This window comes from Rhipicephalus sanguineus, chromosome 1 (assembly GCF_013339695.2).
Source record: "Rhipicephalus sanguineus isolate Rsan-2018 chromosome 1, BIME_Rsan_1.4, whole genome shotgun sequence".
NCBI classification, from domain to species: Eukaryota; Metazoa; Arthropoda; class Arachnida; order Ixodida; family Ixodidae; genus Rhipicephalus; species Rhipicephalus sanguineus.
Genome location: NC_051176.1, coordinates 177,438,287 through 177,463,158, shown reverse-complemented (window position 1 = coordinate 177,463,158; position 24,872 = coordinate 177,438,287). Strand labels below are relative to the sequence as shown.

The 24,872-nt window shown below is 42.3% G+C and overlaps 2 protein-coding genes across 4 annotated transcripts; one reads left to right on the top strand and one right to left on the bottom strand.

Moving 5' to 3' along the window:
• Nucleotides 1–1,763: 1,763 nt before the first annotated feature.
• Nucleotides 1,764–15,036, bottom strand: LOC119402960 (L-xylulose reductase). The gene is made up of 7 exons (XM_037669973.2): nt 14,793–15,036; nt 13,590–13,687; nt 12,406–12,560; nt 10,089–10,131; nt 7,177–7,341; nt 6,527–6,644; nt 1,764–2,008 (listed from the first exon to the last, which is right to left on the bottom strand). Exons 1-7 carry the CDS (start codon nt 14,842–14,844, stop codon nt 1,905–1,907), a joined length of 735 nt encoding a protein of 244 aa, XP_037525901.1. The 5' UTR covers nt 14,845–15,036; the 3' UTR covers nt 1,764–1,904.
• A 256-nt stretch (nt 15,037–15,292) lies between these two features.
• LOC119402985 (uncharacterized) lies at nt 15,293–24,127 on the top strand. Of its 3 annotated transcripts, none has more exons than XM_037669978.2 (4): nt 15,293–15,417; nt 17,147–17,518; nt 21,388–21,497; nt 23,991–24,127. In XM_037669978.2, exons 1-4 carry the CDS (start codon nt 15,401–15,403, stop codon nt 24,062–24,064), a joined length of 573 nt encoding a protein of 190 aa, XP_037525906.1. In that variant the 5' UTR covers nt 15,293–15,400; the 3' UTR covers nt 24,065–24,127. The 3 variants fall into 3 exon arrangements, with proteins under 3 accessions (XP_037525906.1, XP_037525908.1, XP_037525913.1); XM_037669980.2 differs by lacking the exon at nt 15,293–15,417 and adding an exon at nt 15,703–15,830; XM_037669985.2 differs by lacking the exon at nt 15,293–15,417 and adding an exon at nt 15,768–15,860.
• The last annotated feature ends 745 nt before the right edge of the window (nt 24,128–24,872 follow it).

Genomic DNA, 24,872 nt, shown 5'->3' with positions numbered 1-24,872 from the left:
AGTAAAAACAAAGTGAAGAGGTCGTTCTGTTCTCTGTCTCCTCTGTTTTTATTGCGCTCCCTATATTGAAACAGAACTCATGCAGCAAGTCACTTTCCTTGCTACAATATCTGCTACAAAAACCCCTTGATGATCCCCAATTATTTGCAGAAAAAATAGGTGCAGTATACCACTGTCGAACAAACATTCATCGTACCCAGTATGTCCGCTCAACTGTTTCAACCGTGAACCCCTTTTTACAAGAAATTACCTTAGGTTAAAATATAACTGTTAGCGAAACATGCGCCAACAAAGCGTAGATATTTGCCACTTAAAACACCTTGCTGTCGATTCGACGTTTGGGCAACACCACCTAGATTAGTGGACCCTGTCGGGCCGGGCCGGGTAGGCGAACTTTTTTCTCGAGTTCGGGCCGGGCCCGGGTCTCGCTTTGAGTCACCTGGTCGGGTTAGGGCGGGTAAATCTGAACGAGTTCCGGGCTCGGCCCGGGCCGAGAATCACAGCCCGTGCAGTGCTCTAATCTATACACAGCGGATAGCATAGCGTTTCAAGAATGGAGTGCGCGCTCGCGCACTGCAGTCCGTCTGAGCTACAGTGTAGTATGCGTAGACTCTAGCCACGGAGAAATAATTCTTGCTCCGCGACTCCAGCTGAGCTACGTGAATACGAGGTGCGGGCCGCTTTTGTTTTGCACCACCTTCACCAACTTCATCGACGGATAGTTGCATTTTAAAGCGCACCTGGCCGTTCGACCAAATTCAGGAAAAAGCAGAACTGAGGAGGAGGGTAACATCTAACCGCCTGTAGCTCCCTTGACAGAAGGTGCTTCACTTACATTAATTATGGCACGGTACGATTGCCGATAAATCTATGAACCCTACATGTGTAGTTGTCGAATAGATTGCTTTTACAAAGTGCGTCGCCTTTCGGACAAACGTTCTTTACGTTTTTGTCAGCATTCTGAACGGCTAAAAAGACAGAAATCTCTTTCTTTTTTTATCATCTTTCTGCAACGGATCGGTGGAACAATCTGTCATCATAAAGTGTGTTTTGCCATGTTTCTTTCTATTTTAATTTACTTTTATTTTTATTTTTTTTTTTTGCCATAGCGGTGACGCGTGTTCCCGTACCCTAAAGAGCGCAGCAGTGGAGCTTCCGGTCACCATCACATGTGAGTCACGTGACCTAAGCAGAAACGTCACGTACAACATCGTTGGTCGGCACGTTGCTGTCGTCTCCGGTTCTGGCAGTAGTGATGCTAGCAAAATGACAAGACCCGCGAAGCGGCATGGCGTTGGTCCTCCGTGCAGCGACAGCGGCCCCCCAACCACCGGCATTGACAAAATAGCGATACTTAATTATACAACGCCAGGCAGAACCTTTCCCTGTCATTCAAATTTCGGCGGTGGTATGACGTCATGAGACGTTTCTACACAGGTCATGTGACTTTCCCACATGTGACGGTTGCCAGAAATTGGCACTTTGCGAAAATCTGCTACGTTGGCTTTCTTGCTAATAGCAACCTAGTGCTTAGCAAAAGGAGGAAAGAAACGGAGACAGTAAACTGATTCACTGAGCTGTCATGAAACAATTTAAGTAAAAATAGACTTTGCATTATTCAAGTTCAGAGATGCAACAGATAAAATGGCATGCGCCAGCCGTCAGCCTCGTGTGGGAGATTGTGCCTTTTACACACAGATTTGTGAGAAACCCATTTTCTGTTCACAGACTTGCCATTTGCATCGAATATGAAAAATAACGGGTAGAATTAATCAATTCCTTTATTGTTACAAGCACCAAAGTTTCCATAATACTGTAGTGGCCAGAAACAACTTCCTTGGCACAAAGTGTCCTCATATTTACTCCAGCAGCATAATATGAGATAACATCAGTTCAGGCTGGCGTCAGCAGGCTGTGTAGCCACCATCTACTGGTAACACTGTTCCGGTAATCATTGAAGAGCGATCACTCAGCAGATACAAAACTGCATCACAGACCTCTTCAGGTTCTGCAAGCAAGCACCAAGGGAAGAGACAGAAAAATGAAAGAGGTTAAGCAATGCATGTTGACACTACTAAGCACGCTTTCAAAAACTTCAGGAAATTGATATAACACCTTATGGTTACCGTAATAAAACATAGAAGTCTGGAAGTAGCACCTTTCCATGCAGCCCTGTAACACTTATTGAATTTTGAAAATAAACTTGATTACTCCCTAGCCAATACTGTTATGAATACCTAGGGCAGTGAGTGCTATGTTTTATCGAGACTTACAGCCAAAAAACATGTTTTAAAAATACATACCGTCTAAAGCCCAACATTTGAATTCATAAAAATGTTGTACACATACGCACACAAGCAAGGAGGAGGGGACAGGAGAGGAGGGTTAAAAAAAAGTTTTTTTTTCCTGGTCATACACCTTTTGTAAGACATATACACGCTTTATGAATGATTATTTACACGAGATGCAGCACAAAAGCAGCAACAACCTTGGAACAGTACATAAGCACAATGTTTTTCGATAACAGTGAGCTTTTCAACAACAGAACTGTAGTCACTTTTCCAGCTTCAGAAATTTGGTGGAATAAATTTGGCCAAAGGAAGTTCCTCTGTATGTCTTGTACTGCCACAAGGACGTGACGCGATGCAGGTACCATCACCACATTGTTACTTTATGTATTTTATCTTTTGCTAGTTCCATCTTTCAAGTGTGCTAAAGCTTTCTTCACAAGCATTTATTTTTCATCAGGCTTGACTGAACATTCATAAGAGCATAACATGAGTAGCAGTACTTCCACAGGAAAGAGTCTATGTACTCATCAGCTAAAAAATATAATACTGAAGGTCGTTTCCACAGAATACAAAATCATATAAGGCCTATTCTTAAAGGACCCCTGAAAGCAAAGTTTTTGTTTGTGACTTTTATGCTTGACATCATAATTCGAGAGAAACATATCGATACCAATCTCCAAAGCGACTAAAATCTGGAGACGCCAATAGTTTCTCTTCCACGGTTATGTTTCAGCATATGGTGACCGCACGTGGTGCCTCATGAAAAAAATGATGCTTGAGACCAGCTATCTGTGTACATTACCCAAATAAATAAGTGTTATTAAAGGGGCCCTGCAACACTTTTTCAGCATGGTCAAAAAACGCTGCCAATTGGTAGCCAAGGCTCCCGAGAACATGTGAGCCAAACATTATAGCGCAGCACGAGGCCTGGGAATAACAATACATTCGCAAAGTTGGCTAAAAAGCACTTCCTGTTCTCTGGACAAAAAATGATGCCTATGGCGTCACAGGGAGGTTCCACACTATTGGCTGATTTGAACATGGCGCGCTTGGTAGTTACTGCGGCCTCCGCGTGAGGCCACCACTCGCCCGTGCGCGTGATCGAATTGAAAGTACACCACACGTTTGGAGGAAAAAAAAGAAAATGTGCTCAAGGTCAGGAGGCTCGCGTGACCTACCTTCTTCCCCCGTGCCATCCCCCCTGCTTAGCATCCAGTGCTTTCGTCGGGGCGAGAGAAGAGAGAAAGCAATGACAGCGTGCAACAAATCTTTGTAACTCTGCTCGAACTAGATGGATTCTAAAAATTTTCGCGGCGTTCAATTCATGAAGCACTAAGTTCCTTTAGTGAAGTCATTCCATGGCTACTTGGAAAAGTGCTGCAGGGCCCCTTTAATCACAATAAGCAAGAAAATAAAGGGGTACCATTGAGCAATGTCATGAAGCTTAATTCCTTGTGAAGCACAATATAATGGCTAAAGTTCTAAACGCGCTGACTTGATGCCTGGCAACGCTTAGCTGCAACAAGAGGGGAAAAGCGCACATTAACTTCTTGTGCGAAGGCGGTCCTCATAGTCGACTGCAACTGTTTATCCTTGAGCAGACTTGTTCACCTTCCGTACGGACAGCACTTGTTAGCACAAGTAGGTACTTCCGAACATGGCGATGACCCTAGCAGCCTGCCGACGTAGCGCCGGGCCATGGCGGGCCGCTACGAAAGGTCCATGGGTTGCATGCGGCCCGCACTAGACTGTCAAGAATGTGCCCCCTCAGAAAAAAGAAGACATTCCTTGCTATGGGACTTATAACGCCACAAGCGTAAGCAGCCAGAACAGCCATGAGAGCAGCCTGACAACAGAGCGACAGGGCGAGGAACAATTGCCTTCGTGGGGCACCAGTCGTGGCATTGTGTGTGCCCTGTAAACTTGTCTGTGATGTCGACAATCTTCGCTTTACTCGCTTAACATCACAGAGAGGCCTCTATCCACATTATATTAGTGGTGATGTTGCAAGGTGCTGCCAACTCAGATAAGCACTCACACTTACTTCAAAACCAAATCAAAATATCTTAAAGGCAATGTTAGCCACCAACAATTGGTAACAAGTGCCCATGTACACAGGACAAACAAAAAAATTTGAGGGAGGGGAGGCAAGATGACAGCAGTGTATATACTGTGACGTCAAAGGTTGTTCATTGGTATAACTTTCTCAAGCCATAAACTTTCTGCTTGTATAATCACAACACAAGAACATGACTTTCATGGTCGCTTTTGCATTGATGTTGTGACGATAAATGTCAGACATACGTTACGTTTTAGTTTGTGAGAGGCATATGCACAGCTACAAAAGCAAGCGATAACAATTACAGTGGCGTGTTGAATAAACAAGATTTGTGTGGCGATATTTACAGATCGTAATATTTATGTAGCAAAACTGTGTCTTCCCAATTATTCATAATCTAATCTTGCCCATGCCAGGGATCCTCCTCGAACTTATTAAACTCACTGAGCGAGTCAGCACAATGCAACTTCTGCCCAGTTCCTTTGTGTTTCACTTTGAAAAAAAAAAAGAGAAAGAAAGCAAGGTGGAAGAAAAAAACGCGGCAAAGCATGCAGTGTGCACTGGTGTTTCCCACAGCAAAATCGCTACTAATGGGCAGTGAGAGACAGAAGAAGAAGAAGGGCCTGACCGAGGTAATTCGCCACATTGTTTTGAGAGATATTTCTTTGAGGCACTAGTGGTGCCAAGCCTGAAGCCAGGCATGTAGGGAAGGGTGTTTCAGCTCCACTAACATTGTTGGCTATTTTCTGGGCTATCTGTTGCCTTCTTCATTTTTAGTGCACTGGTGGCGAGTAAAGCACCATCACTTTCCAGATATGTTTCACGAAGTGGTGTTTCAAATAGATTACTTTACCGTAGAGATCCACGTTTGTGTCTCTGGTTTTAGATAAGAAACTTGAGCGCCTTGGTAAATTTCATCAGGGATTCTGGCACCGCTGCTAAGCCAAACATAATGTTTTAGACAGTAACGACGAACCTTTAACTCATAATATGAATAGTATGGACCGGTGGCGAGTAATGGGATTTACCCAATTTTTGTGGCGCATACCCACTTATGATGGACCATGACGACATGATACGCCGACAAGCTGAGACCCTAAGGTGCTTCGCCCCTAAAAACATCTTGAGTTTGCAATTTTGGTGTCAGGGGTCCTTTAATCTTTGAAGCCACTTTTCTTAGTCTGCATGCCATAAAAACCTGCATATATGCAATATGAGCTTTTTTCTAAATTTTGCTGCGTGAAATTTCTGCCTTGTATTATATGCGAATCTGAAAGATTTCAGCCAAAAATTTGCAATTCTGGTGTTGTGGTGGCCCAGTGCTATCACCATCAAGGCACCATCAAGCAGAGGAAGTATGATCTTGTGGTGGCTTCGGTAGGCAAGGGCAGGCTGCTGCTTGGTTCAACTGGTGCCATCTTGGGCGCACCAACTTTGAGACGCGCTTGCGTCAGGAATCGGCACATCTGCCTAAAGTGTCGGGACCATGAAAGCAGTACCCAGCTGCCTTTTCTTCTTTTGCTTTAGCTATCCCCAAATTACACCTTGTATTATAAGCGAGTCTGTATTATACACATCTTTTCACAGTATTTCATCCAGAATAAAATCATGGACTCAGATCCTTATATTCTGCCTCCTTGGCTGTTAAAAAAATTTAACTTTTAGAACCAAGATGGAAGTGTAGTGTAATGCTGTTACTATTTGTATGCCTCATTTTGCCTATGAGATGTCATGAAGTAAAAATATAACTCCTGAATTTCACATCCTGGGCACTCCTAAGACAAAATACAAAATGGCCAACAGGCAAAATGGCCAGATTTACCAACAATTTTGCTATGATGTCTTTTGTTAGTAACCACGCGTATTTCCACATTGTAAAAGTAATAAATTGTCAAGAATTTTGTTAGAAGTAATGTTCTGTGCTAAGCCTTATATCAATGCCATAAATTAGTCGCTCAATCTTTATTAAAAAATGTTTAGTGGTTTAAAGGTTGTTGATCTTGATCCATGTCCATTACCATAAGTATACACAGTAGTGAATTAAAAAAAAGTAATAGTGTCAACCAAGCTTCATGGTTGTGGTAGATGCCAGAATTCACGCAATATTTACCATCACAACATTTTCACTAAATTCTTTCATTTAAACTCTGAAGAGTCCATTCTAAGACAAATGCACCTGCAAATCGCCCAAGGGGGATCTTGGACCGCATGGCGCTAGCCTTGACAGGATCGCTCCAGCCGACCAAGGACATAGGAGTGTTAGTCACTGTAGGGTTCACAGAGTTCACTCGAATCTGAAATGCATAGCCAATAAGCACAAATTTTATTAACCAGTAACATGACATACTAATGAGCCCCAGAGAAAACAGAGTGATCGTGCACTAAGATTGCCAGTAGTCTGATGCACTACACACTCTAAGGCAAACTGGAGTACTTGGAGCGTCATTTTGCCATACAATAATAACCTTCATATGGCCTACCTGTATCTCCTTTCTTGAGAACTGTACGCTTGCTACATTCCTATCAAGAAAGCTATGTCACGCTGAAAGCCGCACGCCATTCATGACCGGAAAGTGTCGTGTGTGGGGTGATAACGCAGGTAAAGCACACGAGATAGGTTACGATTATTGTTGTGTGGCAGAAAGACGCCCCAGATACACGAGATAGGTTACGATTATTGTTGTGTGGCAGAAAGACGCCCCAGATACACCTCTTTTGGCATACGATGTGCCTATCCCTATGATACAGTGATAGGCTATGACTGTTTGCACCCTTTACCCTTAACAGAAAACTACCATTTAGTTATAGCAGAAAGGACCACCCAACCTTGTGTGGCCCGAGTTCGAGGGCCATGACTCGGGTAAGCTGGTCCAAAGCTGCTTTAGTGGCACAGTACACAGCATGATTTTCCAGGGCCGCAATGCCTGCTTGGCTCGAGATGTTGACAATTGCACCAGCTACACGTCGCTCTTTCATTGATTTGGCACACAGCTGCACAGTTTTAAAAAAGCCACAGTGAGTAGTAACAAGGACAAGAAAGCTGTTATAAAATTATAGTGAAACATACAATGAGACTATTACAGAACAGAAGCTACTTCAAAAGTTTTTAGAGTCTAAATGAAAATTTAAATCGGTATGTATAGCCTTGAGTGAAAGCTTGGAGCCCACGGCAACAGCAAGAAACCTACATTTCTTCTGGCACAGCACCACAGTAGAATTGCTTCAGACATGGTCAAACATCCACACTCAGGTTGTACCACTTCAGCAGATCATTAGCCTTTTAATATTACATGTACAATGTACAATACAAAAAAAATGTCCACAGCAGTGCCATTTTCGGCAACATGACCAAATTAAAATACACTGAATATGTTTCTTGTCACACATACACTCGGAAAGCACCATCATGTTTCAGCTGCATTTTGCTGACATTCAGTACAAGCCAAAAATATTGCAAGCTTATGGAAAGAAAAAATTCAAACCAGTGCAGTTCTTACATATTGATTATACCGGGTGGCGACACAGGAATCAAATCTCCCAGAATATAGGTATTTAGTGCAAGTAAAATATTTTGTACATTACAATCATAGTCACATGTTCTATGCGAATGAACTTGTGATAAAATTATTTTCACCAATTTTGCAACAAACAACTTTCCGACTCAGTAAAACTTGTTGCTGGGCTAGTTGGTACATGCTTACTGAACTTTCCATAAAAAACAACAACAGCGACGACAAAAACTTTCAGCACATTTGCCAGTGCATTGCGGTTCCTGCAAGTGTGAGCCTGGTTTCCAGTGTTTACATTCTTGCCAAGAGTAAAGATACCCTAGCACATGAGATCATAGAAGCATATTACATTAAAAAGAAGGAAATGTGTGTGAGTGACACATCTGTTGTTCTTTGTGGTGGTGAGTTTCATTTCTTTCAGTATTTTCTAGATTAAAAGGCTTTTGTCATTCGCTTTATCCAGTGTACTTTGACGAACGTGTGAGGCGATACACTTTGCACTCAGTTACTACAGCTATGTAAAGTTATGAAAAGTTACGTAAATGGCATGTATTATTTGCAGCTTCTTATAAAACACAAGCTACGCACGTTGCATGTCTCCTTGATTGTGATAAACTTTACATATTTCATTACATAGGTTAACTGTCAAGCACCGCAGTCTCACAATTTTCTGCTTGAGCAATCATCCTTTCTTTTTGTGAGGTGCACACCAGGCCCAGGTTTAGCAAAACGAAGTTCAAGCACATATGTTACGTCCCATATTGGCTATTCATGCAACTCTAGACTGTTTTTTGCGCAGAGGCATCGGTACAAAAGCCTTTGGAGCACTCATTGGGGCAGATTCACTGTAAATAAACTATCCCATATCTTCTTAATTACCTTCCTTAGGCTTTTCAAAAGCCACGAATACCGAACAATTGCTTCTGTATTTTCTGCAGGGCTTTTAATGCACATCGCGGAAATTGGTCTCCATTTGTATATTTAATTGTGTATGCCATTGAACAAACTTTTGAATAATAATAGTAAAAAAAAATTCTGCCATGTCACGGACGGCCCAAGTGGCCAGGGAGAGCAGGCCATGGAACTACTGCCCAGTGCCCATATCTTAGAGCACTTCGGTTCGTTCATATCAAAGCCTGCTTGAAAAGTATATTCATCAAGACTTTCTGTCAGAAGCTTAATATTGTCATAACAGTGTCACTAAGCAATAATTTTTGGATTAACGCTTCAAAAAGCTGAAGCTCTTGAAGAAGTGCGTGCCACACGCAGTGCCTGGACCCAGAAGGGAGAGAAATCCAAGGAGAATGCACACAGGCAGGAGAGTGTCACTACTTTGCAAGATCATGGAGCTCTACTGTAATCTGGCTTCTGATGGCACTTCACCAACGTTGGCAAAATTTCACAGCAGCCTGAGAGATGCCAACAGCATTCCCACAGTGGTCGCAACCTGACGACGAGGTTATGCTGGCGTTATGGCGAATGGGTTTTCTTCTCTTTGGCTGGAGGACCAGAATGCGAGTATAACTCTCGTGCACTCGCTAGGGATCACCCCTAGGACTATATTGCAGACACTTTGCCATTCCTTTGAATATGCCTCTGTTTGCAAGACGAGACCTGTGAATGGCATAGGCCTGGGTTTCTGGCAGCGCCAAATATCACTTGCTCGTTATCTTGGCGTGGTGTGTCGAACATCCTCGGTTCTACAGCGTGCTACAGTAGGTGCATACTATTAGTTGTATAATTTAGCTATTGAACTTCACTATAAAAAAGATGCAAACAAACACCCTTTTGTATGTCTGCAGTACAGTGTACCGTGTCCTTTGCTGATTAAGCACAAAAGACCCCTCAAGTTATGCTACAGCACTGTGTCCAAACATCACTCATTTTTCAATTTTACGTTACCTTTAGCACCAATACTGAGAAAGCAACAAACTTAACGTTTCCCAAATAGTAATCTCCTCTCATGACTGAATAAGTTTTACAATTGACAAGGTGGGGTAGCTTAATATAAAAAAAAGGAAATCTAGCTTTAGAATTTGTAAAACAATATAAAAGTAAAGATTAGCAATCTGTAAAAATAAAGAGCATCAATACACAAATTGCTGATATAGAGGCATTTCAGCTGTGCTCCCAAAAGCCTGAAGTACTATGCATTACTTCTTCACATTGTAGTATGCAATCTTTGTTATTTGAAGGTGATTTTAATATTAATCGACAAACATAACTCACCTGTGACACATTAATTACAGCTTTCACGTTTGTCGCAAAGGAGCTGCAAAGAGAAGCAACAAAACCATTAGCCTACAAGTATTACCCACACGGTTGACTCTTCAGGAGAATTTTACACTCTCAATCCTACACAAGACATAAAGGAAACAGGCCTTATCATGCTAGCTACGAGACGTTCCTTATGTTCCAGCAATGAAAAAATGCCCCTTATGTGGTCCTCATGTGTTAAAAGTGATTGAATTCCATGTGCCATGTACTGCGTCAATTTACTAATGTTATTTAGGCCAGATTGGAGGTAGGACTGTTCATCATTAATTATTTTGAAAATTATCACACATTTTTTAGCAAAAAGGTCAATGTTAGTCAATATAGCAAAAGTAAGGTCATTGGCATAAGTTGAAATCAAGAGACATCCAATGACTGGCCTCTGTGATATACCTGGGTGTAGTACCACAATAGGTGATTAGTTACGACCATTAGCCGTTACATTTTGCAGTCAATTAATCAATTAGAATGAAAGCATTCAATCTACTTGAGCAGGTTGCTGTCTACATTAAGTGAGCTCAGCATTGATTTACAACATTGATTTCTGATAGACCTCGTCAGAGGCCTTACTAAAATTAAGAAAATTCCAATCCACACATGATGAAGAATATAAAATTTGTTGTACTTTATGTGTGAACAATATAAGCTAGGTCTTGTATGGAGGGGATTAGCAAAGTCCATGCTGTGTTGGTGCAAAGAATAACTTTGATTCAAGGAACTTCTAACACACTGTTTTCCGCCGCTTTAAGCGTTGGATATGCAAGACTACTAATGTGTTTTCTTATAGTCATCTCTCATGTGCATGGCTTTGTGAACTGAGAACAAAAAATGCCACCCTCCTTGTACTATAGCTTTGAACACCTAATGTAATTGGATACAACTGTGAGCTATAGCTTCAATGTTCACATAGCTTGAGAAAATTATTTGAAAACCCAATCATCCCCAATGTATATTGGTATCAATGGGCAAAATTTAGGCTAAAACCTGTTCTGTAGCTTACTTTTTAAAAATTATGGGCATATTTCATTGCATCTCTCTTTCTCAATAATCAAAATAATGCCCTACCTACTACAATGTCAAAAATACCAGCAGCTTTTGTTCAATTCCTATGCACCATACTGTGGAATGGGTAACACGAACACATACCACGGGTACACTGTGACCAACTGGAGTTTTTTGATGAATCAGTTTCATGTCATTAATGAAGCCAGAAAAAAGATGACACACATTTCCTAGCAGTTGTCACTCAGCAGCACGCATCAAGTATAGCAAGCTATTTCAGTTCCTACACGCACAAGCTGCAAGTGACCTTTGTGCCACAAAGCATCACAAAATGTAAAATAAAGCTGTGCTGCTTTTATCTATGAATATTAAGCATTTATCCAACAAAAATAAATTTTACAGTGGATGGCTCAAGTTTGATGCCTGGAAGTTCTTTAGGCATTGCCACTGGGACTGTCATAGAATAGTTATCACTCAGTGATTTTCGCTTGCACCTACAGTGTCAAGGCAAAGAAGCATGAATGGTACCCCTGGACAACAATGGCATAAAGTGACCGCTTTCTTTGCTTCAACCCTGAACTCCTTTGTGAGGCCACTGACAAAGTCCAATGCACTCCCTGAGAATTTTTAGTGCTAAGCTGCCAGATTATTCACTTCTGCCTCCTCATTCTCAAAGGAAGAAAAAGAAAGCATGCAAATGCAAAAGAACTATGAGACTATAAAATAAAACGTACATGCACAAACACACACAAATAAAAGCTGCTACATTTGATAAATAAGCCTACCCAAAGCACAATTATAGCCATGATGTGCATGTTGTACATGGATGCTTACGTAATAAACATTCTTGGGTCCATTCAAACTGTGCCGCCTGTTTCAATTTCTTCATTTATTGTTATTGTGCTTGCATCTCGTCTATGAAGCAACTCTTGAATTACCTGACATTGTTTTGAGGCACGGGAATGCCAGGCTGTCTTTTTGATAAAATTACTCTAAACCCAGTAATAAAGGAATAACTTATATTTGCACGTCATGCCCTTCATGCATTGATCATTAGTAGTTCAATATGCCACTTGAGTGCTTAGTTCAACCAGTAAAGAATGGCACCACCTCCCTGCTTCCTAATTAATAAAGTGTGCCACGATTATATTATGCCATCTCAATCCCCTCTGTAATGCATTATGAGTTTTTAGAGTATTTACAATAAACAAAGAAAAAAAACAAATATGAAGGTTAAGAAATGTACCACATTACTAAATACACGTCTCACATATCAAATGACTCTGGCTTGATTTCTCCAACAGGCTCCAGAATGGCAACAGCTGCATTGTTCACAAGCAGATCTACAGGCCCAACACTGGAGAGTGCTGTCTCCGTAGCATTCCAGTCAGCCAGGTCAACACAAACTGGCACTATGTTAGGTACCTAGAGAGAACACAAAATCAATTGTCAATGAAGCAATATTGTAGGAGAAGTGAGCGGCACATGTTAAAATTGAAAACGACTACACTACACTACAAATGGAAACCAATCAGTATAAATAAACCATTTCAACCTCAGATGTACTCGAAAATTGTACAAGCAATAGTATTATAAACTTGTGTTCAACCTTAAAGGTGATAATGAGGTTGAATTCGTTTGCATATGGGCCATAGATTTTATCAATAAGGGCCCTGTTTTTTCTGAAATGTGCATAATGTCCTCGGTATTGATGTACCTCTTCTCAGGAACCCCTTTTAGCAATAATTTCTTGAATGCGGTTTGTTTTAAAAACAATCAAATGCTCCTGCTATCACAGCCTAGTGATCACACCCTACTTTTTGCGATTCGAGCTACACTTAAAGCTTTGCTACCTTTAAAGCTCAACTGGTTCACTTCAGCCCACACAGTGTGGCCTTAGTGAGGCCACCACATACTAAACTACACACAACTTACAAGCACAAGCACAACTTACAAGTATGTTGTTATATGACAAATATGTGTATGCTATAATATGTATTGTTTGCACTATTCACATACAATGACTGCTATGGTAGCCCAGTGACTATGGCATTGCGCTGCTGAGCTCAAAATCGTAGGTTCCTGTCCCATGCCAGCCACATTTCGACAAGGGCAAAAATGCAAAAAATGCCTATGACGAAAAAAATGCTGCATATGATGATTTTGGTACGTAACACTTGAGAATTCGCTGTAATTTTTCACATGCAAAAGCAAATGAATATTTAAAAATGGCCACCGCTATCCATGCAAAGCGCTTTCCAGGATTATCGCATGTCTCTTTTTGTCCCTTTGAGTCCACATGCATGAGCTGTGTACTTGGAAGACGTTCAAGAAGTACTCAGTTACTTTTATCCCATGGCAGACTGCATAATTTCATTCAGAATTACACAAATGCTCACCGATTCATGAGGAAATGGATGAAGGGATTTCTAAACCAACTAGCAGCAGACTCACCTGTTTCTGCAGCTCCTTCAGTTTGTCAGCAGATCTGGCAACAGCTATTACTGTAGCTCCACGTTTTGCAAGTTCTCGTGCTATTACATTGCCTATTCCTAATAATGGCAGAAAAATGGGATAGTATTAGTCACAGGAAATGTAGGTAACTTCATTATAACTCGCAATGCATACAAAACAGCAAGCTCGCTTCCTCCATATGCAATAGCAAGTACTCACTATGGGAGATTGTCCAGGAAGCCGGCTGTTAGACGTTCGAGGGGTGATATAAATTCCAGCAAAAAGTACAGTACAGAGTTAAATGGATAGACTACCCAACCTTAGTGGCATTTTTTGAGATATTTTCAATGAAATTAAATGCATATGCTTTTACAAGATGATCAAAATACTTAGCACAGAAATTATGAATCACACAGAAGGAAAATGACAGACAAAAGCAGTTTCGTATGTCATTTGCCCTCTGTCTTGTTCAATTTTTTTCGCATTATGAAGTTTGATCATGGGATACGAAATTTCTGATTTTGCGAAAAGGCAGCATAGTTCAAAATACTAAATTTAATTACATTTCGATTTGGAATCTTGTGAAGTATCCATTATTAAATCATAAGGATATCCGGATGTCCTTGTGTTTGCGGATGTCACAAAGAAGTTTGCGGACTATCTACGGAACAATTTCAATCGGGATTTGTTGTGGCGTGTGTGCCTGGTTCTACCCGGTTGCTTTGTCGTCGCTACGATTTGTTCATCATTTAATCATTTTCAGCCCATTTTACGTGCACTGCAGGACGAAGGCCTCTTCCAATGATATCCAATTTACCATATCTTGAGCAAGCTGATTTCATTTCACGCCTGCAAATGTCTTGATTTCGTCACTATATATATACATTTAAACCCTCTGCCGTCCTCGGCTACGCTTCCCATATCTATTCCATCGCCCTGAATGACCATTGGTTATCTGACCTTTGCATTACCTGACCTGCCCAGATGCACTTTTAATGTAAAAGCGAAAATCTAGTCAGTAACGCGCGAAGTGTTTAGCATCACATGCGCTCACAATACTTCTGAACGCTTTAATTACGCAACGACACGTGTCGCAGCAACCAACGAACTAATTTGAGGTATTCCCGCATCATGTCAAACTTCTTTAAAGGAGCAGTTGCAATGTCATCCGAACCAAGTTCAACCAACTGGACTGAAACTTGCCTTGGCTAGCACCAGTCACCACGGCGCGTTTCCCGCTAAACGATAGTTCCATTGCAATCAAGCCGTCGAAATTTCTGATGTCCGGATAGCTTGCAGATACCAAGATGTACGAGAACACCTCCTCCTCGTATGACCCTCTTTCCAGGAAGTTACTCGTTACTTGAGACGCATCCAACAGCTCCAAGGATCAGACGAGGAGGCACCGAATGAATGACAACTCAGACACACTCGATCAACACCAAGCATATGGCTTCGAAACCGAAACTTGAATGTTTCGGTTTCGTTAATTATATATATATATTTAAAATCGCACGTCTGCTTAAATTGTTGCAAATGCATTGACATGGTGTCTGCATTGGTGCTTGCAAAATAAATTGAACGATGCGAAAATTAATGCGTGAACTTAAAGCATTGCAACGGTTCCCGTCCCTCGTAATCATAACCGTAGCTCAAAAAACCAGATGCAGACACCGTCCCGTGTATGTGTTCCTTACTTGTGTCTGCATCTGTTTTTTTTGCGCTACGGTTATGATTACAAGTGACTCAAACCAACTAGCCCGCATCACCGCCTTGTCCCGTCCCTCCCTCAAAAAACGGTGCCATTGGTGATGTCGCTAAAAAACAGGTCAGAAACGGATACTTGAAGTTCATAGCGAACACCGGAAATATTATTGTCAGCGTATCTTAGCGTCTTAGCCGTCTTAGCTTCGACAGTGGACCGAGTGCTCATGTTGAGGTTCAGCCACGGGTTCTTCGTTTAGATCTCTATGGTTCAAAAATGCGCTGCAGTCAGCCGTTGGCGCCGTAATATTTGCTGTATTTTCAGAATATTCAGGGGTTCGCAGCAACTAAAGAAAGGTCATAACGAAAACGCACTCAAGTGCCGTTCAACAGGTGCCGAAAGTTGTTCTATGCTGCATGTATCTTGTTGTTGTCACGTGACAACGTTTTAGATATTCTCTGACTGGGCCGACTGGGCAACATTTCTTCAGGCACGCGTCAAGACCACGTGGTTCGTGTGACACGAGCGCGGCTACGGTACGTGATGTACTGCGTAATGCTTTGAACGTAAATGTTCTTACAGCTCGTTTTCTTTTCCTTTTCTACAAAATTGTTCCAGGGAGAACGAACGGTATAACTTCTGCTGATATTGCAACTGTGTTTACGTGTCGGAATCGAATCGTCAATATGTTTTGCCTTTACCATATTTAAAGCATGCCTTGATGCATACTTAGGTTAAAGTGTGGCTAAACTGTGGTTAAACTGTGTAAGCTTTCACATAACTCCGTGAAAGTACGATCTGAATCGCACTTGTCTAGAGCGGTCCGCAGCCACCATCTCGCGGTAGCTGAAAGATTCAGTCCGTGTTTGCATGGTAGCACATGGACTTAACATTCAGTATAACTGTATGCGCGGTATCATTACAGCCTCGGTATCTGCATTTTTTACGCCGCAAGTTGAGCGCCGGTCGGCCACTTGTGACAGATGTGGTTCAGACTACATGAGTTGAGCGTGCGTTGCTCTCATAACGTTGATAAGTTGTATTTACACTGAAGCCACTGCTTGCAATTTCGTTCTTTTTCTGAACTGCTTGTAGTTCTCTTCGGTTTTTTGTCAGCTTTCGGTTAATGTTAATTATGTGAAAACTTGCAAAATCGGTTCACCTGGAAATCTGTATATGTCTATCAATTAGTCTACATGGTTTGACTGATCTAAGCACACGCAAACAAAGACGAAAAAGGGAAGACAGCAGGACAAGCGGGAGGTAAACATTAATGTAATTATCACCTATAGGCTACAATACGTCTTCTTGGCCAATCCCCCAGAGTGGGTATGTGCCAAACTTGGTAGACTACAGTCAACAATCAAAGGACAAGCGCTTACTTACTTTTTTTTTTTTTCGAAGCAGCAATCAGCTAATTCGAGAGAGGACTGAAGCATTTCATATAAGAAAAAGAGGAGACCAGTGTGTCAGCCAACCTTCAGTTTTGTTGCATGAGAAAGAGTTTGTTTTTATTGATAGCATTTCGTAATAGTTTATCGCCATAGTTAACCATAATTGTCTTTTTGCGCATGCGTCGATTAGTTCTTTGTTGTATTTATATGCTTTCTTGTTCAATAAATCTTTTTGTTGCGAGTAAGCGCTTGTCCTGTTGTCTTCCCTCTTTCGTCTGCGTGCGCTAAGATCACTCAAACCATGCATTTCATTTAACTAGCCCAGTTGTTGATTCTCTTGCTTATCGATTAGTCGCAACCTGAGCCAGGAACAAGCTCTGCCATGGCAGGTTTTATCGAATTGTTTATGAAGGTTAAGCAGTGTTTCTCTCCATATGTTCTTTTTTCCTATGTCGCAGGAGGCTTCGAGAACCCACCAGTCACTCAAGTGTCGCACTGGCAAGTGAGATGCACCCGGTACGAGCATCAGAGTTGTATCAAAACCATGATAAAAAGTCATATGATCAAGACAGCATAGTGGGGCAGCATGCCCCATCTGCTGAAGGCACAGGAAGCTCGAAGACAGAAGTGTCGTCTCGTGACATCACCACACGACGCATGGCAGGAGTCTCACTAGCTGAGAAAAGCATAGAGCAGCAGGCAGAAGTACTGCCCGATGATGTGCTGGCACAAGCAGCAGAAATTGAGGCACACTGCGCCACCAAAGCTGTAAAAACAGTTGCACCAAAAAGAAGGCCAAAGAGGACTGCAGCAGCAGTGTGGACAGATGGGTGAGCAGCGACACAAGTTGTGTGGAATTTCACTGATTAACAGTTGTCATTAATTGTTAATTATAGGTACACTAGCTGGTTCAGGTACAAGCTATTGGCAAAACCTCATTTTTAGAATAATGCTGCCAGGCTAGCACTCAACTGTTCTTGCCATTGCATTGGAATTAACTTCAATTGATGGCTTTTGGATGCCTTACCAACACCGAGTTGGAAATTAATTTGCAAGAAACACCACCAAAAGATGCCTCCATTTTGGTCACTTCCGCCAAATTTCAACACCTTAGGAAGCCTTGGTAAATAAGCACTTAAAGGAGTACACCTGACAGTGAAAGTCTTGTTTACCACTTTTTTACTGTAATTTGTAGCTCTGTGTCTGGCAATCCCAAAACTGAATCGTAAATGCTTTAACGCATTGTAACAATTTTGCATCAGTTCGAAATGCCTGCCTAAATACCATAAGAAACTAGCACCTCACAGCGGGGGAGCGCCTAAGATCACGTGCACTCAAGCTTTGGTGTCTTTGAAAGCGCAGTTTTCAAATCGCGGCCCCGCATACCGTAAAGAATGAAATGTTGCGGGTGCTTCAGTATTACTAAGCGCGTGCCCCCCCAGAAAAAAAAAAATTCCTGGCTGAAGCAGCCAAAACTACGTTGAAAGCAGCCCAACAACAGAGTGAGAGGGGTGACGAACAATAGTCCTCGCCGGATGCCAGTCGTGGTATTGTGCGCGCCCTGCAAACCTTCTCTGATGTCAACAATACTTGCTTTGCTCGTGGAACGTCACGTGAGGCCTCGGTCTACGTCATACCAGTGGCAATGTCGTGAGGTGCTGCCAACTCAGATGAGCACTCACGTTTACTTTAAAACCAAATTAAACTACCTTTAAGGCAGCATCTGGCACTAATAATGGGTCAGAAGTGCCCACGTATACGGGACAATCAAACAACACAGACATCTTGAGGTTTCAATTTTGGTGTCAGGAGTCCTTTAACTGGACTTCCGGATTGCATTTTGCACAAGAAACACGAACACGAAGGGAAGAACCACGAGACGAGTGCAGTCTCGTAGTTCTTCCCTTCGTGTTTCGTGTGTGAAATGCAATCCGGAATGCAATACCAACTCGCCCAACGCTCAGTTCTTCTAACTGGACTTGCCATAAAATTGTCCACTTCACTGCACACTTTTTAACAGCAGAGCTTTTTAAGCTTAGAGAAAGTCCATCGGCTGTGCACAAAAATTGTCGTCATCAAGAAGAAGCGGCATACGCCCTCTTCGTCCTCTTCATCTTCTTCTTTGCTCCCAGAACACATGTGCCGATTGTCCGGCGTGGGATGCAATAACTCTGATAGGCGAGAGAACGAGTACAGAGAGAGAAGAAAGAGAAAGAAAATTAAGAAAGACAGAAAAAGATAGAAAGACAGAGAAATAAATAGACAGAGAGAAAGAAAGAAACAGACAGAGATAGAAAAAGCAGAGAGAAAGACAGAAAGAGGAAATGAGAAATAGAGAGAGAGAGGGAAGAAAGAGAGAAAAAAAGGTAGAAAACAATAATAGAAAGAAAGATAAAAATAAAGAGAAACAAGAAAGGCTGCTAAGCTCTGCTGTTCCTTCAGGTTTGCCACCACTAGTGTGAAGCTGCCTTAACTTTTTTTAACAATGGCAGCTCTGAAGCCCATACAGATTGTCATTGCCCGACTTTAAACTGGCTGCTATACTACCGCTTAGAGGGCTCGAACCATTGGCATAGCCAGCAGATTGGGAGACTAGGCAGGAGGGCAAAGGAAATTCAGCCTTCTTGGCCATCCCCCTTTCCTGCCCTTGCAGTATCTTTACACCATTGTATGATGTACCGTATTTGCTCTAATGTGATGCTATTTTTTTTTCCATGTTTTTGCTACCTGAAGTTGACCCTCGCATTCGAATACCGAAATTCAAGTTGTCTAAAAAGTGCAATGATGCACCCAATTCTAAACGATTACTGTTTTGACCATTTTGCGATTTGCGATGAAAAGTCGCCCCTCGCATTATAACTTTGGTCGCATTACAATGAGTAAATACGGTATATTACGTACATGCAGGCATAAACATGGACATAAGAGGTGTAGGACCACCTACAACCTAAAGTGCTTTCAGTCATGTAGAATGTTCACTTGAACTATCGCATGGTGAAATCCAGGTCAACCTGTCACAATTGCTTACTTGCTTTTAAAGGGCCCCTCACTAGGTTTGAGCATTGCAAGCAAGCGAGGTACATAGATCAATTGATGTCAATCATGTCTGCAAAGTATGATATGCCATTGTGGCTAGAAAATGGTCGGTAGTTATAGTGACTGCCATGTGGGAGACTTAGGCTCTGTCAGCACAAGCACTGCAGGACTCTCAATAAAGTTGTTACCAACTGAGTGGTGACTATAGTTACATGTTATCTATGACTATCGTAGACCTATATTAAGAGTTATGGTCTCCTTACATCATCACTGGTCAAGCTAAAGTGGGAACAGAATGCTGCCATGTGATACGCAAATATCGTACCTCTGCAACCGCATATAAACAACTCAACCTTGAAGCCTTCTTAGCAGCATTTCCTATAAAGGAAAAACAAAAATAAGTGCTAGAATGGAGGGGCAGAGCAGTCAACTTACATTACACTCATCACTAATCTCTAGCCTTTTTACCTGGTCTCTTACCCTGCTGCCAAGGCTTTCTCCTCCCTTGTATATGCAAAATACCTTTCTAAATTGCTTGGCCTGAGGCTCCTGCAAGATTGATGCATGAAGGAAAAACTAACAGAGGGAAGGGCAGGCAGGGACAAGCACTTCTCTGTGTCAGTTGTTTTGTCCTTGGCTTTTTTTTTTTTTTCCCCTCCAAGTGGTGCCCTGTGACCTATTGTGTAATATACACTGTCCTACTCTAAACATTCTCTTTCTCCTGAGCTTATTGGAAGATGTTGTGATGAGTGTAGTGCAACAGTGCGGTGTGTCGGTGCGGTGTTGTGATGTCGCAAGTTTTGCAAACACGGTGATGGGACGCGACAACGGCACCACACAACGGACACGTGCTTCACAGAAAGAAGGATGACGTTGGCAGCGAGGACCCTCGTAGAGCGGACGAGGAGTCGAGTCGTCGCAGAGGCCGTAGAAGGTAGTACTCTCAGGCACAGGATGCCGACGACCTCCCTGCCCACGTACACAGCATGGAGGTTAGTGGTAGGCACTCGGGCTCGTCCCGTGGCAGGCAACCGGCAGCAGGAACCAGCTCCCCAACCGGGACGGCGACGTCTGCTCCACACGGTGGTTCGGAACCGGGACCAGCTGGTCGGACAGTGGGAATGCCTCGTACCCACAAACGCCCGTTTCCGAGGACATCTGGAGAACCTTCGACGCTGTCGGGCCCTTTGTGTTCGGCTCCGTAAGCCGACGACACGGACCCTGACACCAGCGTGTTCTTCCGGGCTCTCCGAGTCGGACTGCTCGCATTCCAGCCCGTCGTCGTCGTCTTCTTCTCTCCCATCTGCTGTGCCCCGCCAATGTCGTACTTCTTTCTGTGATGCACGTGTTCGTTGTGTGGTGCCGTTGTCGCGTCCCATCACCATGTTTGCAGCACTCGCGACACCATCACAACACTGCACTGTTGCACTACACTCATCACAGGTGTGTTCAAAATGACTAAGGCATAATGTGCACTTATGACATGTGGAGGCTTTCTTGTTTGTTTTTGTGTGCGCTTGCTAGCTGAGTTAGCTGCCATATTAAAAAATGAAGAATTTGTACATGTCATTTATTAAATACTGCTGTACAAGTCACCCCTGTTTTTAATGGCTGCTGCTGATGAAGTACAAGCAGAGCCTGACCTGGTCTGGTTAAAACGCAGGGCTCTGTGCCTTCAAGCAGTGGAACTAAGCCGCCCAGCCCCAATTTCTGAGAAAGCTAAGCAGTTCCGCCATGAGAACCTTTATGGAGGTCGGATTCGCAGGATGTCAGGTGAGAGAGTTTTGAATAATTTGCTGCGACATGCTCTAGAAAGACACTGCATGTAGCGTTGAATGCACAAATGACACTGCAGCCATTTGGTTGCTTTGGTACTCCCTATTGGTTTTGCAAACAAGGTTGTAAAATGCACCCAGGTGAAATTTCCTGTATAGCTTTTCTGTAGATGATTTGTGGTTGGTCACACTCTCTCCTTTCTATACATCTGTTCAGTGTGTTGACATACATAGCTTCAGCTAGCACTTGCAGTTGGAGCACCACTAAAGTGAGGGCCACACAGTGCAATGTTTTCTTTAACAGTGGGCTGCTCCTTACTCCTCCTTCGAAAGCTTTAATATATAGTGAAATAGACAAAGTGTTGGGATAGTCATCATGCATATACAATTTTTTCGCCAACTTCTCATCTTACTAAGTTGAGTAATTATATTCATAGAGCTGCAGAGTTTGTTGAGTGACTTAAGAACCTCAGATCATCTCTCATCCAAACTTATAAAACTATGCACATTGAACTGCCAGCACGGTGGAAGAATAATAGAGGTGTGTGAACTGCGTAGCGACAACCGTAGAGATAGCCTGAAAAATGCTCGCTCTTGTTTCTGGCTCTCGTGGGCAGATGGCATCAGTTGTGGGCATGTCTTGGACTTTGAGCTAATGGGGAAATTTGAGCACGTAGTCATTTTGCGCGTGCTTTTGCAACAATGCATCAAGCTCAGTATTGCATAATCGGTAAAAAAGTTTTGTGCACCGCTGTAATACTGGGTGCAAGTTGTGCAAGGAAAAGTTGTTTTCTGCACCAAATGACGACGATCGTCTGGACAAGTGGAGGCATGCAAGTCTGAGGAAGGATAGAGTCCTTCAGTTGACAGATTTTGTCTGTGAAAGACATTTCAAGTCCGAACTCGTGTGCAAAGAATGGATAGCACACTATGAAGGGCATATTCTGATGAAACATGCTACGACGGGCAATTTTGTCAAAAAATGCCATGCCGACAAAGTGCCGAATGCCTGGCATAGCTCTCCAAAACCCCAAAGAGCAGGAATAGATTTGCTGAAAGAACACTTCTGGTCCCATAAAAGAAAAGCAATTCATTTATTCAAGGTTCTTGAGAGGGTAGGGCAAGTGACAGTCATTCTTCCAGTGATCATCAATCGACGTGCACGTCATCGGTTGATGGCATAACGCTTGCAACATGTGAAGTCATTTTGCTTTTTTTTTTCGATGTCAATAAAGTTTCTTTTGCATGTTCTGCAGCTCTTGTGTATGCACATTCAGTGTATCTGCAAAAACGCCTCTGTTCATTCTGTAAACATTTGTACACAAATCAGTGCCACAAAAAAAATCATGCAATTTTGTGGCTTTATATGCTTTCTAATGAAATCACAAGTTGAACTTGAACGCTTTTTGTACCCCTTGCATTACCATGAATGCACCGTTTGGCAGGAATGCAGGAAATGTGTGAGCGGGCTAAATTCATTGCATGCACAACTTGACAGCTCATTCCTCACACAGAAACTACGTTCGTTTACTGTATTTAACAAGTGTGATGCAAAAATGGCTAGCGCAGATGAGAACACAGCTGAAATGATAACGTTCAGGCACCCTTTTACTGCTAAAGACAGTAACCAATGCAGCGTACAACAGTGAATGAGGTTATCACAGCGCACCGATGTTCAGATCTGTGTAGCAATATGTGATAGACTGCACACATAATAAAAAAATCGATAAATGGCGATCACATATTCTTGATGTAAAAATGCAGTCATTGTTCAATGCAAAAACTGAAAGCAAAAAAAAAAAAACAAAGATCTGACTCTTAATGCTTCAAAAGAAATGCTACCACTCCAAGTACTTTTTGCTCCGTTATGCAGCAGCACAATATGATGTGCCTCGTACACAAATATGTTAATTCATAGTCATTGTGTTGTGACCAGAGGTCTCGTATAGGCGTTGGGTGGCTTCTAATTTCGTAGTCACTGTTATCTAACGTACTACAAACCGTAGACCACTTGACTACCTGCGATTTTGTGACGTCCATTTATATGCACCTATATTACTCGAGTGCCTTTTCACGTAAATGGAAAATTGACAATGAATTTTTATTATATAACGTGCAGCTTGCAACATCTGGGGTGTGATCTTGTATGCATTCTATAATAGGTCTGTCCTCGTTGAACGCCATTGGTCGAGTCTCGCGCGTACGTCGCCCGTTTGCGACGTTTAAGCAAGCATCGACCAATCGCATGCGGCAAGGACGAACGTTCTATTATAAAAGGGCACAAAATTGCGCCCCTGTTTTTGTTGCGAACACTTTCAGAGCTTGCACATTGTGGGCCACCAGACCTCTCGTCTTGGTAGCCGTCACTTTCTGCCAGTGTGTTCTGATGGGTCATTTATTTGTCAAGAACCTCTGCATCTATTTCCATTGCTGTGCTCTTGGTGGTCACTTCAGCTGATAGTGTTTTTCGTTCTTTCTCTCTCTCCAATAGTTGGGGCTTTTCTTGGGCTGCAGAAGAAGAAAGCAGTCAGAAGAAATATGAAAGCAATTGTGAAACACAACTAAGAGTTTGACTACATAGGTGCTTTCATTATGTACATACAGAGATCACTTTTATAATAATAATAAAGCTATTTCACTGATTTTGCATTTTGTGAATATTTATGTGCTTTATACATTTTTACTAGTGTATGGTTGCTGTGGTTATGGTGTTATGCACAGATATGATCCCCTTTTTCACCTCCTTCCAAATATACGCAATCGTCTAGTCCTGCTCATGGAAGTTGTGCACATGATTCGTACAAACAAAAAAAGTAGTTAAAAAGTAGTTAAACAAAAAAGTAGTCTAGGTAAAGTTAACTTTAATGTAACAATATTAATGTGAAAGCATGCATTTGCCCCCTGTAATTACACTGCTGTCCGAGTGGCATAACTTAAGCACTGATCAGTATTGGTGTCAAAGTCAAGAACTGTCTGCTTTTAATTGTGGCAGCAGTCATTTCTTGCAGGTGCTTGCAGATCAAGAGTGTCCACGTGACACTGTACCAGTCTAGTTCAATATATTAATGCTATTCTTTGTGAAGTGCTGCATTTGCACTTTCATTCACTGCAGTACAAAACCAAGAAACTTGTGAATTATGAATACTTTCTTGTGGAAGCAAAATAATAGGAAAAAAACCCAGAGATTAAACAGATTGTGTACTCTATGCCAACCACAGAATTATGTGGGACGTACAATTGTTAGGTTGTGTAATGGGCAGTGATCAAAAGTCAGTGAAGTCCAAGATTGCCCAATATTGAAAGAGGAAAAATTGGGAAGAAACGGGCAAATCCAGTAGCAGTAGCAGGAAGAGCAAATGAACTAAGGCTAGTG